The sequence below is a fragment of the Barbus barbus genome (genome assembly GCF_936440315.1).
Source record: "Barbus barbus genome assembly, chromosome: 38".
NCBI classification, from domain to species: Eukaryota; Metazoa; Chordata; class Actinopteri; order Cypriniformes; family Cyprinidae; genus Barbus; species Barbus barbus.
The window spans coordinates 3,024,511-3,041,698 of NC_136716.1; the positions used below are offsets into that span (position 1 = coordinate 3,024,511).

Consider the following 17,188-nt stretch of genomic DNA (forward strand, 5'->3'; position numbering starts at 1 on the left):
CTCTGCCAGATGATATGCATGGGGTATATTTGTGATGATATGAAAATATGAAGGAAATGTAAGTCCTTCCTTGAAGGAGTTCAGAGATTGATTCAACAATGTCTTCTGATTTAGTTTGAATCTTCTGAAAATGTTCACTGGTCCAATAGCTTTTCTGTATGTTAGTAAAATAATAGATGTATTTAATATAAATATATTACAATCATTTATTATTAGCAACAATAACAAAAATAATGATAATAAAAATATAAAATTGATGATGATTAATATGCGTTTTTACTTCTAATGAGAATTTTATTTTAGTAAGTTGTCATTTGAATTAATTCCTTAATCATTTTAAATGATTAAATATGGATTTAATAATTTATTTGAATCGTCACTGTTCAATGAACTACTCCAATAGTGTGTTTGTATGTTAGTAAAAAAAAAGATTTAGAAATAAAATATTTACAACATTATTTTTTAAAAATTATTAACAACAAACAACAGTATTAATAACTATATTAAAATCATGATGATACAATGAATATCATTAATATGCATTTCGTTTTAGCAAACGATTACAGTGTAGCACATAGGTAATTATTGCTTTTTAAATAAAATATTAATCCCTGTATTGTCCATCTTGTGTGGAAAACATAATTATAATCATTTTTACTTTACTTGCTTTAAACATTTTGAATCTACATGTCCACAGAGAATATTTGGTTGAAAAGATGGTTTCGCTAATTCAAATCACCCACTTAAATCATTTCTATTTACGAAGTATGATTGTGTTAGTTATATTTCCCAGGTCTACAGTCTAAATCATAGCCTACTGTAATTTTTCAGAGTGCTTTATTATTTTCCTATGGTCTATGGCATATTTATAATGCCGTTGGCTGTTTCCATCTTTCAGAGTGCTGTAATATTCCTTTGTAAGACTGATATCTTACTCTCAGATGTTACCAGCATCTGTCTGACTGCTCTGCGTCCATCATCATCGTTTTGTCTTCATCACAGGTGAAATCCCAGACCTCTTCCCTGATGATGAGGTGGAGAACATCATCGGTTCTTTAAGGAATGAAGTGCGTGGCCAGGGTCTGATGGACACTAGGGAGAACTGCTGGAAGTTCTTCATCGACCGTGTCCGTAGGCAACTCAAAGTATGTGAAAAGGAGTGATTCATGAAGCCTTTATACTCCCACAGCCTGTGAGAAAGATTAGGCTCCGAACTGCCTCTGTAATGCTTCACACATAGAGTCTCAGCTCTCGCAATGTGACTAGATCAATACAAACAGAGATATATTTTCTTGGCACACTTTGGGCCCCTTAGTACCAACTGAGCATCGTTTAAATGCCACATCCTACCTGAGTATTGTTGCTGACCATGTCCATCCCTTTATGACTACAGTGTACCCATCTTCTGATGGCTACTTCCAGCAGGATAATGCACCATGTCATAAAGCTCAAATCATTTCAGACTGGTTTCTTGAACCAGTTGAACCGGTTTCTGTATATATATATATATATATATATATATATATATATATATATATATATATATATATATATATATATATACAGTATATATATATATATATACAGTATATAAAATAAATACATTTTGTCATTTAGCAGATGCTTTTATCCAAAGCGACTTAAAAATGAGGACAAAGGAAGCAATCAGAATCAACAAAAGAGCAATACTAAGCAAGTGCTTTGACAGATCTCAGCTAGCTTAATGCAGTACATGTAGCAAGTTTTTATCTTTATTTTTAATTATTATTATATAATAGATAGAATAGAAAAAGCGTTAAAGGTCTTTTCTTTTTATAGAAAACAAGCAGTTAGAAAACAAATAGAGTGCAAGTCTTAAAGGGTTTTTTAAATAAAAAAAGAAAATAAATAGATAAAAGACAATTAGAATAGAGAGTGCTAGAGTTAGAGGGTCAAATAAATATGTAAGAGATGTGTTTTTAGCCATTTCTTGAAGATGGCAAAGGACTCTTGGATTGAGTTGGGCAGGTCATTCCCAGGAGGGAACATTTAATGTAAAAGTTTGTGAAAGGGATTTTTTGCCCTCTTTGGGATGGCACAATAATGCTCCATTCACTTGACACAAGCTACTAGAGGGCACATAACGATAGTGCCTTGAATTTTATGCGAGCAGCTATTGGTTGCCAGTGCAAATTGATGAACAGAGGTGTGACATGCTTTCTTTTCGGCTCATTAAAAATTGTAAAGGTTTGATAGAACTGGCTGGAAGACCTGCCAAGAGAGCATTGCAATAGGCCAGCCTGGACAGAACAAGAGCCTGAACAAGGAGTTGTGTAGCATGTTCCGAAAGAAAGGGCCTGATCTTCTTGAGAATAAAGCAAATCTGCAGGACCGGGCAGTTTTAGCAGTGTGGTCTAAGCAATTCAGCTGATCTTCAATCATAACTCCAAGGTTTCTGGCTGTTTTTGAAGGAGTTATGGTTGATGTTCCATATATATATATATATACTGCAAAAAAAAAAATTGGTTTCAACAAAGTAATTTCTTACCTCGCTGACTTAAAATTTTTAGTTTAGTCAACTGAAATATTCCAGTTGTCCCTTAAAGGGATAGTTCACCCAAAAATGAAAATTCTGTCATTAATGTTTCTCTTGTGGGCGTGCGTTCACAACAGTACATGACGCAAGCATGTGGCGGCGCAAGCGCTCATCCAGATCCAGCGTGATGACGTTGAACACACGGATCTGGATCAGCGCTTGCGCCGTGTGTTCAACGTCATCACGCTTTAAGGGAAGGTCAGAGAGCTCTCAGATTCAAACGAAAATATCTTAATTTGTGTTCTGAAGATGAATGGATGTCTTACGGGTTTGGAACGACATGAGGGTGAGTAATTAATGACAGAATTTTCATTTTTGGTGAACTATCCCTTTAAATTAACATTGAGGTACTTAAAATTTCAAGTTGACTAAACTAAAAAGTTTAAGTCAGCGGGGGTAACAAATTAGTTGAAATTACTTTTTGAAATAATTTTTTTTTACACTTTTTATTTTACTAAAATGTACTTTTTTGATCCACTTCAATTGTTGACGGACGGACGGATGGATGGATGTTTACATACCAACTTGATTACATGGGAGTGGGCAGAGCTCTTTTCTTGCGTGCTTTGCTTACTGTGACTGTGCAATTTTTTTTTTTTTTTTGACTGTTTATTTATTGTAGAACAAAACCAGCATACATGGCTTACAATAACTATATACAAGCCAGGGTTTGCATAAAAGGAAAAGATCATTTTTTTTTTTAAATACTCTAGGGGTGACAAGCCACATTTATACACACCTGAAATACCAACTATTTGTCTTTCACTATATTTCAGTCTATCTAGATATTATATAAGAAAGTTTCTCAATGATTGGTGCCATTTTCTGTACAACACCATGGGTACTGAAGTTTTTCACAACAGTTATTTTAAAAATTAATTAACAGGAACAGATTCAACAACAGCATATACGATTAATCGATTAACAACCTAAGAGCTCACATCAGGTTTGTCTTAAGTTTCCCTATGGAGAAAATTAATGGAGTTTTCTTCCACAGCTGACATTCACTTCCACTGAAACAGTTTAACAGTTTAAAGTCATGTCTACTGGCCTTATAAAACTCAAGACCACTCCACAAACACTTTTGAAGACATTTTAGTAGTCAATTTTAAACCTCATATAGGTTTTTTTTAATACTATGTTACCATCAAAGTAGCATATGTATAAAATTAAAATACCAACCAACTAACCAGCTACAACTGACACCGCTTCCCTGTGATTTCGGAGAGCGTTTAACCAACACTGATGTTGTCTTGCAGGTGGCGCTGTGTTTCTCTCCGGTGGGCAATAAGCTGAGGGTGCGCAGCAGGAAGTTTCCTGCAGTGGTCAACTGCACTGCCATCGATTGGTTCCACGAGTGGCCACAGGAGGCGCTAGAGTCGGTCAGCCTGAGGTTCCTGCAGGACCTGGAGCACATCCAGGTGAGACGCCCATCAACTCAGAAACAATACATCTTCATCAAACGGTTTTATCATGATTCCCTCAATCCAAAGGACTGAACGTCTCAGCTGGTTAGACAAACGCACCTCTCCTACTGCAGTAATGCATCTCAATGCCATCTAATACATTTAAAAGCAAATGCAGAGTGTGTTTTTTTTTTTTTTTGAGGTGCCTGAAGTCATGAAGAACATAAGTAGATTGGCCAAGTGCTGTGCAGTCAGTTTCTGCATTATATTTCAGGGGAAAATTAAACGACTGTGACGACTCAGTAGTATGACATATCTGGCAATATTCTGGTAATTATATTTCATGTATGAACTGCATTTTTTTCACTGATCTAGCCAGAGGTGAAGGACTCGGTGAGCAAATTCATGGCCTACGTACACATTAGCGTGAACAAGACCTCAAAAGACTACTTGGCCAACGAGCGGCGATACAACTACACCACGCCCAAGTCCTTCCTGGAGCAGATCAAGTTGTATGGGAACCTGCTGGCTCTCAAGAAGAAAGATCTGACCTCCAAGATGGAGCGCCTGGAAAACGGCTTGGAGAAGCTCAACAGTACGACAGCTCAGGTGCGTGTAATGTCAATGAACTATAAACACAGATTTCATTACGCAGCATAGCATAATAAATGACAAGATAATTATCTAATGACTTACTGGCATTTATGATTATTTGGCTGCTCCCAGTGAAATCAACGTAGCGTTAGTTCTGGCATGTCACATTAGTCAAGTTCACATCAGCTGACTCTCAGTTGATCCACGTCTACCTACATTATAGGGATGCAACACCTATCACAGCACCCATATATAAGGTCCTTCAGTATTATCAACAGCTTCCGCGTTGCTCAGTGGCTAATTACCCTCCTCCATCCCCAGCTCCTCCTCTCGTCCAGTCAGGATCGGCTTCTCATTCCCCTTTGAATCAGACTAATTTCTAAAATGTTTACATTAAAACACTAAACATTAATACATTTATAATAATAATAATAATTCTCCTGACACCGCTAATGGAGCAAGTCTGTCAAAAACATCACCCGGTCAGCCTGCTGGCTTCTTCTATTGATCTATGATCATTGTGTTAGGAAAATGTCATTATTTTCTGTCATGTGGTTTTATGGCCTACTGTATAATTTTGGCATGTAAGGTGAGCAATACTATCACTGTTATTCAAACTTACTTGTTGAGGATTTGATCCCATAACCCAGAGTTACAGTAGATTTCAGCTTGTTTTCTTTCAGTTAGCTCAGGTTTTCTGTTTCTTTTTGGAACTGATTGATCGTAGGCCTTAATAGACCTAAGTTTTTGAGTGAAAAAAGCATTACTTGTGGGTAATTTTGTCAATATTCACTGAAAAACTGAGGAGCATAAGCTTGGATCAATGAGGCCTACCATAAATTAGATTCTAAAAGAAAGACAAAACCTGTGCTAATTTATAAGTAATTGGGTAACACTTTACTTAAAGGGATAATTCACCCAAAAATGAAAATTTCTTAATTTGTGTTCAGAAGATGAATGAAGGTCTTAGGGGTTTGGAACAACATGAGGGTGAGTAATTAATGACAGAATTGTCATTTTTGGGTGAACTATCCCTTTAAAGCCTTTATGTATAATGCATGATAAAAGTACTTTTAATGTATTAATTATGCCTTGTAATGCACCTTATAATACATTGTTCAGTCTCATGAATAATAATTGAAACCACAGTTAATACATTATAACATCAATTCATTGTTTGGTTATAATTATTTACGACAATATATAAATGTACAACCCGAATTCCAGAAATGTTGGGACGTTTTTTTTTCAATTTAAATAAAATGAAAACTAAAAGAATTTCAAATCACATGATCCTTTTCAGCACCCGAACTCTTCTACTACGAAGCCATGCTGTTGTAATAGCTGCAGTATTTGGTTTTGCATTGTCCTGCTGAAATACACGTCATCTGGAGGGGAGCATATGTTGCTCAAAAACCTTTATACACCTTTCAGCATTCATAGTGCCTTCCAAAACATGCAATCTGCCCATACCTTAAGAGCCAAGAGCGTGTCCACGAGTTATACATCTGACTATTTAGTTCAGATAACTTGTGCAGCACATGCAGCTCAAACAGCATTGTTGCTATTTAAAACAGTGGCATTAATTTGTTACTTTTTCAAAATTATTGATGCATTATTAATTACCACCACTTTTATTTTTCTTCTTATGATTATTTTTTCTTATTTCATTATTGTCCGTTTTATTGATCCATGGCGCAGGCATTTTGATTCTTTACGCATGTATTGATTTCCAATGACTTGTTTTTTATTTCTTATTCATGCATTATTTTATTTATTTGTAACATACACTGTGCAAACTAGGCTGCTTATGTTGAAGTGTTTGGGATGTGGCTTTTAATGATGAGACCTTTTTTGTAATCTGGCTCTCAAAAAGTATATAAAAATTTGGATATAGATTTATCGACCAACATATCGGTTATCGGTTTTCAAAGATAAAGATTTATCGATTTTTGGAATCGGTCCAAGATTTTCATATCGGTGCATACCTAGTTGTATTTGTAACGGGGTGAACGAGACGTGCGGATCCATTTGCAAGCTTTTATTAATAAACATAGAAAAATAACAGGCAAGGTCAAAACACCAGCAAGCGGGTATAGCACAGGCAAGACACAAGAGTAATCCAAGGGCATGCGTGGGTCCTCGATCGGCGAACAATATCTAGAGGGCTTGAGAAGTGGGGTAATCCGATAACCTGAGCAATAATCCAAACGAGGTATACACGGAGTCCGAAACGGTGAGACAAGGGTAAATCCATGATGCAAGGGCGGGAAACAGGAAACGAGACTATAAACAAAACAAACTAAACTAAACTTAGAAAACACAGAATGGCTCGGTAAGGCAGCCACACTAGGAGAGTGTTACACACAGAACAATACTCGGCAAAGACAGAGACGAAGTTCAAGGTTTATGAAGCGTGTGTAATCAGTGCAATCAGCTGTGTGATCAGAGCAATGTGTCGTCAGTGCAGTGGATGATGGGAATTGTAGTTCGTGGGTGAAGTGCAACAGTAGTGTGGTGCAAGATTCAATGTGATGGAGGAGTGGCCCCTGGTGGTGAGTAAACGGAAGTCCACAGACCAGATTCGTGACAGTTTTACAGTGCACATTATAAATAATTATAATGCATTATACCCTTAAATAACATTTATAATGCAGTATACATAAAGGCTTTAAGTAAAGTGTTACTGTAATTTGTTGAAGACTGGTCATTTTTGACCTGGAACAAATGAATCAATCATGGTAGGATTTTTTTTTTTAAATATACAAAAAAAAAAAAAAAAAAATGGAGATGTAGTTATACCCTGTGTGAGCAATGTCAGTTAGCTAGTTAATTATTAACTTATTATATTTATTTAATCTTTTTTTTTTTTTTTTTTGAATTTTCTGGAAAAAAAAATCCTCTCTTCAAAATAATTGGAACACAGTATTAGGATTAATAACATTATTCAATAAATAAATAAATAAAAAAACTTGTATTATACGTAGCTACTTTTATTATATTTTAATATTTAAAATTGAAATAAACCTTATCTTTTAGGATTTAAGTCAAGTGTAAGGCTATCCTTACATAACTTATAAATATAATTTTTTACAACCTTAAAACGATGAGAATGTCTCTTCAGGAATGGAAATTTTGAAAACAGATGAAAATAGTAGCGAATAATAATTTCATTCTATTTAACATTGTCTATTCCAAGTGTCTTCTGGCCTCAGACTATCATAGAGACTAGCAACATAGCAACACCCTAGCAACGTGCCGGTGATTTTTGCATGAGTGACATGGTTCACATTTTCTACAGCAAATCTTCTTATTAGCAATCATTTTGTTCTCAGCTACACTGCTAATTATTATGACTGAGACATTATGACCTATCTAATGTGTCCTTCTGTTTGAGCTGCTTTATGCTTCCTGACGCGTTAATCCCGCCGGTGCAGAACGGCTCAAAAACTCTTCTCAGGTAATGGCTTCAGCACCTCGTCCTCGTCCCTCCACCCTTCAGTGGAAAAGCTATCAGAAAGCTCATTTGTGTGCTGAGATTGCACTTGCAAGCGACGGGAGGGGAAATGTAAAGTCAGAATTCACACATACGCAAGATATATCCGATAGTGCTGTTAGAGATCCACACCCACCAGAATAACCTCTTTACATTAGCGATGAGAGGAGAGCTGGCCTGGCTAGAAATCAAAATTAAAAGTAGCTGCTAATGAGGCAGAAAGTTTATTGGTGCTGCTCCAGGCTGCTTTATTGAGGTGGGACCCTGTAACATGTAATTAGCGGAGAGCGGATATCAATTCAAGCTATTTGGTCCCTGCCCACATTTGGGGGCGTAGAGGTGGACTCATCTGTTTTATAGCCACTCATTAAGCGGTTCATGTCTCAATGAGAATATGCATTGTTTTTCTTTGCTCAATATAAGCATGTTTACGATGTAACCTTCTTTAAGATTATGACGGAGATCAGTCCATCTTTATGGTGATGATAAAAGCAGCGCCAATTGTCTATTATCTAAGAGTTCTTTTGCCTTTTCATCTCAAACGGTCTCTTTTGAGATGATTTACGGTATTTTAACAATGCAATATTAGGCTCGTGCTCTTTGATGTGAACTTGTGAGGATGATCTGCTTTCTTCGACTGAAGAGGATCATTAGGCATTTCATGTAGTTTGAGGAGCAGAGAGGGAGAAACTTCCACCAAGAGCCATAAGAGCGCTGTCTGACTGTGCTTTCTGGGCAATTAGTCCTCCTTCGTCTTTACCTCCTATTCATCGGTTTAATTACCCACATGATAGCAACTTGATTTTGTGGGTATTGCAGGGTTTCGCTACCCAAGGGCAGTTCATCCCTGACGTCTTATTTTCTTAAGGCTAATCAGCTCATTTGGAGTCTGGAGAAAGGAAACAGATTCAAGAGGAATTTGCTGGGGATTGCAGTAGAACAGCCGTATTTGACTGTTTGTTTGCTTTACAAGCCGCGTCGTGTTGCTTTGGATTGCGTCTAACAACAGTTTTCAGCTAATTGCGTATTTCGCCCAGTTTTCTCTCCTGATAGGTTTTTCCCAATTGGCCTTTGTTTGAATAAGTGCCAGCAGCTCAACCCATTGTGATGGATGAAAACAGAAATAGTGTATTAAAAAAATCCTTCATCCGGCATATCTCTGTGAACAGTGCTTCTTCACAATCGAGTGATTGTCATTTATCCGTTAAAACTTTGAGCGCTCATTTCTCTGATAATATCACTAATAGGATTTAACAATGAACAAAAACAAATAGGCTGTTATTCAGAACAACTGCTGATGCAATTAGCTGATAACTGCAAGTTCATTAACTTCCTCAACAAACTTTAATAGGGAATAAATACAGCACATATAATATTATGATGCCACTTTATAAAAAGGTTCTATAGGTTACACAGTTAATGCATTAGGTATCATGAACGGCATTTTTTTGCAGCAGCATTTTAGTTCTTATTATTTTTTAATCTTTTATTAAATCCATATAAGCTGCAAATGCTCTGCATACACAACGCATTTGAGAGGATTCTGGGACTGGCTAAATATTAACATTACTATAAATTCCTTTGTCATTTGTCTGATAAGTTAGATGACAGACCATGTTTAAAGTAGTCACCACCATTAGTTTATATTTATTACACACATATTGTTGATGTATGTACCTCATCCCAATACTCTGATGTTTTTCTTTCTCTTAGGTGGACGATCTGAAGGCCAAGCTGGCGGCACAGGAAGTGGAGCTGAAGCTGAAAAACGAGAGCGCAGATAAACTGATCCAGGTTGTGGGTGTGGAGACCGAGAAGGTGGCACGGGAGAAGGCGGTGGCTGATGAAGAGGAGCAAAAGGTGGCCTGCATCGCTAAGGAGGTGACGCGCAAACAGAGAGACTGTGAGGAGGACCTGGCTAAAGCAGAACCTGCGCTCATAGCAGCACAAGAGGCTCTGAACACTCTCAACAAGGTCTGATTTCACCACACATGTGCATTATTTTCGATGGATTTATATATAATGTGTATATATAAGGTTTGCTGACTGCATGTATATCTTGTTTTGATTCTTGTTTTCAGAACAATCTGACGGAACTGAAGTCTTTTGGCTCTCCTGTAGCCGCCGTGACAAACGTCACAGCTGCTGTGATGGTCCTCATGGCTCCCGGCGGGCGCATTCCCAAGGACCGCAGCTGGAAGGCTGCTAAAGTCATGATGGCTAAGGTGGACGCCTTCCTCGATGCCTTGATCAATTTCAAAAAAGAAAACATCCACGAGAACTGTCTCAAAGCCATCCGGCCGTACCTAGAAGACCCAGACTTCAAGCCTGAGCTGATAGCAGCCAAATCCAACGCGGCGGCCGGCCTCTGCTCCTGGGTCATCAACATTGTGACGTTTTATGAGGTTTACTGTGAGGTCGAGCCTAAGAGACAAGCTCTGAGCAAAGCCAACGCCGAACTCGCCGCCGCGCAGGAGAAACTCTCCGTCATCAAGGCAAAAATCAATGTAAGTAGAATTTTATACTGTTCTGACTGCTCTATTAACACTGGAGAACATGTGCAGATGAAGCAGCTACAAACACGAGTGAAAAGACAGAAATGTGACTGGATGAGGCAACATTTAAAACCTTTCATCTAAAATTTATCAAACTTTTATTGGTATGCATAAAGCTTAAATGGCCTCATATTAACTGTTTTTCTTATATATATATATATATATATATATATATATATTATATTAATTTTACATTTAAAAAATTCATTTGTCACACCACGGTTCTATTTAAAATTAATGATTGAAGGCAAAAGGTGGAAAGTGTTGAAAAAAACTAAAAAACTTGAAAGAAGCGTAACCTAAAATGTGCGTTTTGCCTTTTAACATCCTCTGTTTGTGTTCTTCTCCTGACAGCAACTTAATGAGAACTTGGCGAAGCTGACGGCGAAGTTTGAGAAAGCCACAGCAGACAAGCTGCGGTGCCAACAGGAGGCTGAGACAACGGCGCGCACCATCGCTCTCGCCAACCGCCTGGTGAGTCTCCAGCGCTGCACGTGTCACATTACACCCAGAGCTGCTGCTTCCTGTCTTAATTAAGAAAAAATAGATGAGCCAGCGAAACAGAAGAAAATTCTGAATAATAATTAAAATGCAGCAAACCCCCAGAATCAGTCATTTATGCTGTCCGTTGAAGCATGCAGCAATACTAAGTCAGCAGGAAATCACACAAACAAACACGTGCAGCAGCACTAGCTTTGCCTGAAGCGCACCGGCTGGAATTATTTATTACAGCGATTGTTTGATCTGGGAATAATTGTGCGTTTTATAGCATTGATCCGGCAGTGACCCGAAAATGTGTGAGGGGTTTGGTGGTGACCAGGGGTTAAAGGTCAAGTGCGTCATTTCTACACCACTGTGGGCAGCAGACACAATCACGCAAATAATGCCGGCATTCAGAATAGGTTGCTGCTGCTCAAGCAAAATCAAGTAAATAATTACATACTGCACCTTTAAACATCTACTGAGCTAGAATCCAAAAGGCTGCACTTTATAATAAGCTGCAATAGCGCTGTTAACTTTGACAGTGTCACTGGTACCAGAAGTATTTATCGCGTTCGTTTTGCATTCACAAGTCTTGGTTAAAGCGTTATAAGAAGTGAATCAAACCAACCAGCTATGAGGAGGATCACAACATTACAGACCTTGATTTGAAAAATAGACAAAAAGACAAATGAACTACAAAGGGGACCAATTCAATTCATCATTAATTTTGCTTCATGGGAGTGGGTGGAGCTAAAGATCTCTTTTTTTTGGCACAGTTTGCTTGCTCCAAACTTTCTGATAGGTGGAATTTTCTGTACAGCATCATAGCTAATGTAGTTTTTCACAATTAATCTTACTGTTAAAGAGATAGTTTACCCAAAAATGAAAATTTGATGTTTATCTGCTTACCCCCAGGGCATCCAGGATGTAGGTGACTTTGTTTCTACAGTAGAACACAAACAAAGATTTTTAACTCAAACCATTGCAGTCTGTCAGTCATATAATGCCAGTCAATGGGACCCACGGCTTTGAGAGTCAAAAATAACATACATAGACAAAACCAAATTAAACCCTGCGGCTCGTGATGATACATTGAGGTTTTAAGACACAAAACAATCAGTCTGTGCAAGAAACTGAACAGTATTTATATAATTTTTTACTTCTGATCCACCGCAATGTCCAACTGTCCTGAGCGCGTTCACAACAGCCGGCGCGTGATGCGTCAACATGCTCTGGCATAGCAGATGCATGCGCAGAAGCGATCTGTTGCACTTATACGTCACTCATTGTTTAAATCGCTTCCACGTTGGACATTGCGGTGGATATACGCTTTTTGTGAGTGTTTTGAATGACATTGTCAGACTCATAGAGTTGTGTGTATTCAGGTTGGAGGTCTGGCGTCGGAGAACGTGCGCTGGGCAGAGGCGGTGAAGAGTTTCAGGCATCAGGAGAGCACTCTGTGTGGAGACGTGCTCCTCATCACTGCCTTCGTCTCCTATCTGGGCTATTTTACCAAACGCTACCGCCTGGAGCTGATGGACAACAGCTGGAGGCCGTACCTGAGCCAGCTCAAGGTCTGTCCCACCGGCAATGCTAAAAACTGAGATTTTAAAATGTTTAAGATTAACAAAGTAAGAGATTAACCCCCGGTTTCACAGACAAGGCTTAAGGCTAGTCCCCGACTAAAATGCATGTATGAGCTGTCTCAACTGAAAATATCTTGCTCTGACATATCTTAAAATATGTCAGTGCCATTGTTCTGTCTCAAGATGCACACCCGTAAAGTTTTCTTCTAAGACATTTTTATAAAAGCTGCTTAAATATCTTAATTTACCTAAGGCCTAGTCCTGTCTTAAACTAAGCCCCATCTGTGAAACCGGGCCCATGTGTTTGATTAAGGCCAGTGTGGCTTTCACCTGAAATCTAAAGCATACCCTGTTAAAAAAAAACACCATATGCTGGTTAGGTATATTTTGAAGCATGGCAGCTGGTTTAAGCTGGTCCTAAACTGATTATTAGCTGGTTTAAGATTGTCCTAAGCAACTAGGTCCTGCTCAGGACCAGCTCATAACCAGGTTATAACCAACTCAGGACCATCTTAAACCAGCTGCCATGCTTCAACATCTAACCAGCATATGCTGTTTTTTTTCATCAAGGTAGTTCATTCCTCTCTTAATCTGTGTCATTTGTTTCTCTGAGGGTTCAGTCTATGAGTGTCATCGCTCTTCCCACAGGTGCCGATCCCGGTCACTCCGGGTCTGGACCCGCTGAACATGCTGACGGATGACGCTGACATCGCAGGCTGGCAGAACGAGGGTCTGCCGGCGGACCGGATGTCAACTGAAAACGCCACCATCCTCACCAGCTGCGAACGATGGCCGCTCATGGTGGATCCACAGCTGCAGGGAATCAAATGGATCAAAAACAAATACGGAGAAGAGCTGCGAATCATCAGGATTGGACAGAGAGGGTAGAGCACGCATTACATATGCATACACATCAAATCTGCTTAACCTGATCCATTACTGATGTCTGCTTTACTGTGTGTGTGTGTGTGTGTGTGTGTGTGTCTGTGTCTTAATGCAGATATCTGGACTCCATCGAGAGAGCGTTATCTGTAGGTGAAGTCGTCCTCATTGAGAATTTGGAGGAGGCTGTGGATCCAGTGCTCGGTCCACTACTCGGACGTGAAACCATAAAGAAAGGACGGTGAGTGTTATAATGTAGTTATTAGTCATGTTTATCATTATATATGGTGGTTAAATGTGACCCTAGCCTCTTTTATTAAGGCAAAACAGCACAGGTGAATTAAATTAACCTTGCTGATTAAGCACAGTACATTAAAGGGGTCATCGGATGTCCATTTTCCACAAGCTGATATAATTCTTTAGGGTCTTAATGAAAAGTCTATAGCATAATTTGGTTAAAATTTCTCAATGGTAGTGTAAAAAACCACCCTTTTTTCCCTGTCAAAAACAGCTCTGTTACAGCAAGCCATTTCAGTGCATGTCCCTTTAAATGCTAATGAGCTCTGGGGGGGGGGGGTCTGTGCAGTCACTCTGCCAAGAATCTCAGAACAGCCTGATCTGAGAAAGGGATCATTATTATCGGGGATTTAAAAAAAGCACTGGGTGGATTTTTATCATTATAGGCTGGTTGTGTACACACACTGCCAGCACACATTTCAGTTCAAACACCATGTAAAAGTGCATTTTGCATCTGATGTCCCCTTTAAGATAAACAGATTTGTATTAGAAGTTTTCTGACATGATATATTTAAATATGCAAATGATACATTATTTAATTAAATATGCACTGATTTGCATAAATGTCCAGAACATAAATCTGAACATTGGATAATGCCAGGTTCATAATTCTTGTTTGATTTTGTTGATATATAAAGGCTTATATTATTACTCTATAAATCAGAAAATACTGTCAATAGACAGAAAACAAAGACATTTTCACCTTGTTTTTAGGAGTAAAATGTTACATAAATCATCATGAATGATATATGAACAAACCCTCAGAATATAGATAGAAATAAAACTAAGGTTTGCTGTATGTAAGAGAAAAAATTCTAAAGATACAGATTGGAATTTAAATCTACAGACGCAAATAGATAAAGTGTCATAAAATAATGAGAGGATTCTGGTTTGTAATCCGCTACAGCTACATAAAGATCGGTGATAAGGAGTGCGAGTACAACCCCAGTTTTCGTCTGATCCTTCACACCAAGCTGGCAAACCCTCACTACCAGCCGGAGCTCCAGGCTCAGTGTACGCTGGTCAACTTCACGGTGACACGGGACGGGCTGGAGGACCAGCTGCTGGCGGCCGTGGTCAGCATGGAGAGACCCGACCTGGAGGAGCTGAAGGTAAGTCAGCCTCCTCTCAATCAGACACTCTCTGAGGAACATCACAGCCATATCAGATCAATCTCTCCACGCTTAATTGCGGGACGGTTAAGTAGATGGTATTTGACAGGTTTTTTGGAGCTTAATTGGATTAATCAGTTTCTGAGGTCTAGATTGGCTGAACTCAAAGATAATTAGTCATCATGCGCTGACGGCCAGAACGGGCAATCATAGCGGTTCTGCACGCGTATTTGAGGAGCTTGACTCTGTCTTCTCACCTTTACTTACAAAAGGGTAATTGGTGCTTTACTTTTTGCACTTCCATGTATATAATTAGCACAGTTTCCTTGAGCAGTTTTTTTTAATGACCAAAAGATACGCACATGTATATTAGTACATTAGCATAACATTACTGTAAGTAATTAGCTGCAATGGTCAAGCAAGCGTTTGTGCCACAGGCTTGAACTTCCCCATTAAGTTTCTCGCTTTCCACACTTTTTTTTTTCTTTTCTCGTTTTACTTCATTTCCTCTCTCTAAAATGTCTGTCAGACGCTGAAGCTTTCATTTGAGAACAAATTACAACAAACTGGAGAAGTGTTTTTGAATAACTGACAGGAAGTGAATGCGGTTATTTTGAGATGTGCATTCTGTAAAATTGAAATGTTACTTAATGAAGCTTGATTAATTAGTGTTTCATAGCTGAGATCCTAAAGATGGGGAAACGCTACTGAACTCTCTTATCATCTTAATTAATATTGAAAGTTGCAAGAAAAGCATGACAATCCCTCAGCACCTGCTTTAATGTGGAGGGAGACGAAGAGTTTTGCTCGCTGATCGTTATACTCCGGTCAGTGTTTGCTGGATTTATAATTAGATCTTATGCAACCACACCGCAGGGATGCGCTTTCTTATTTAGATGTTTTTTCGAGGGTTTGTTTTTAATCCCTGGCTTGTTTTACATCATGCAGTACCGACATAATTGCGCTGAGCAAACTTGTGCAGTTTTGTTTTATCTTATTACAGCGTGAGATCTGCACATCCACCAAGGCTATTAGATGAAGTAAATGTCACTGTGATCGGTGGAGAGCCGCATCAGTCTCGTCTAATGAGCAGGACCACTCTGCTCCTCTGAAATCATCTGACCAACGTCACTTTGGGTTGCATAATTACTCGGCTGAGATTGTAAGCGCACAGAGTTTCTTCACAATCACGTGGGGCTGCTAGTTAATTGTTTGTTTTGCAGGTCTGGGTTAATTGGACGCACAAGATGCCAGTGGAAATGTAATCATTAATGAGTGACTCATTCAGACGGGATAGTTGAACATACCTGTTTTCCTCCTCTCTGATGAGGGGTTGTGTCTCTGAACCCAGCTGTTTTTCTCCAGCGCTGTTATTTGTAAAAGTCTCACAGAGGCTCTGGTGGTCACTGACGGAGCGACGTTGATATACTTGAGTTTTTTTGCAGATTGACCTCTTCAGGGATGAGTTTTGTCTTGACGGTTCAATACTCACTCCAGCGATGACAGCTCTCTGATTTGAGATCATCAGCGAGAGTGCGTGTGTGTTTGTTTCACTATCCAAACGTGGGAAATGGATCCATCAGCATTGACAATCCCATCACACGCTAGCGGATGTGGTTTTTGATGTCCGTTAATCCACGCAAAGACTAGCTTCATTTCTCCTGCATATATTGATCTCTGCAGCTGTTCAGATGCTCTCTCATGCCCCTTGGCTCTTGTTTTCACCAATCTTCACACATTCTTCCACACACGTCTTTCTGTGTCTTTTACTTTGTAGTCGAACCTCACAAAGCAGCAGAATGGCTTCAAAATCACTTTGAAGACTCTGGAGGACAACCTGCTCTCACGGCTCTCCTCCGCGTCCGGAAACTTCCTGGGAGACATCGAGTTGGTGGAGAACTTGGAGATAACCAAACGAACGGCGGCTGAGATTGAAGTCAAGGTGTGTTCTTGGGTTTTCAGCTTCAGTAACATCTTCCCGGGTGTGATTTACAGTAATAAATGATAGCTGTGGTTGCCAGAATTTTGCTCTAAAAATACAGTACATTTTAAGTTTTACAGATCATTTGTATATGTATATATTGTGAAAACATGATTAATTGCTAATGAAATCCATTGTCAAACTATTTGTTGATATTTATATGAGTTATGAAAGTGCTGAAATTCAGCAGCATATTAACATACATACTAACACACATATTT

At 38.9% G+C, this 17,188-nt stretch overlaps 1 protein-coding gene across 1 annotated transcript in view; it reads left to right on the forward strand.

Annotated features, from left to right (window-relative positions):
- dnah9 (dynein, axonemal, heavy chain 9) overlaps positions 1–17,188 on the forward strand; it is a gene marked incomplete at its 5' end in the record, with an annotated part of 106,009 nt that overhangs the window by 63,703 nt on the left and 25,118 nt on the right. The window contains 11 exons of the mRNA XM_079398499.1: positions 1,003–1,145; positions 3,835–3,996; positions 4,357–4,590; positions 9,785–10,045; positions 10,153–10,578; positions 10,981–11,100; positions 12,495–12,683; positions 13,344–13,579; positions 13,696–13,818; positions 14,782–14,986; positions 16,764–16,928. Of these exons, the coding sequence (XP_079254625.1) occupies positions 1,003–1,145; positions 3,835–3,996; positions 4,357–4,590; positions 9,785–10,045; positions 10,153–10,578; positions 10,981–11,100; positions 12,495–12,683; positions 13,344–13,579; positions 13,696–13,818; positions 14,782–14,986; positions 16,764–16,928 (2,264 nt within the window). The remainder of the gene's footprint in view (positions 1–1,002; positions 1,146–3,834; positions 3,997–4,356; positions 4,591–9,784; positions 10,046–10,152; positions 10,579–10,980; positions 11,101–12,494; positions 12,684–13,343; positions 13,580–13,695; positions 13,819–14,781; positions 14,987–16,763; positions 16,929–17,188) is intronic.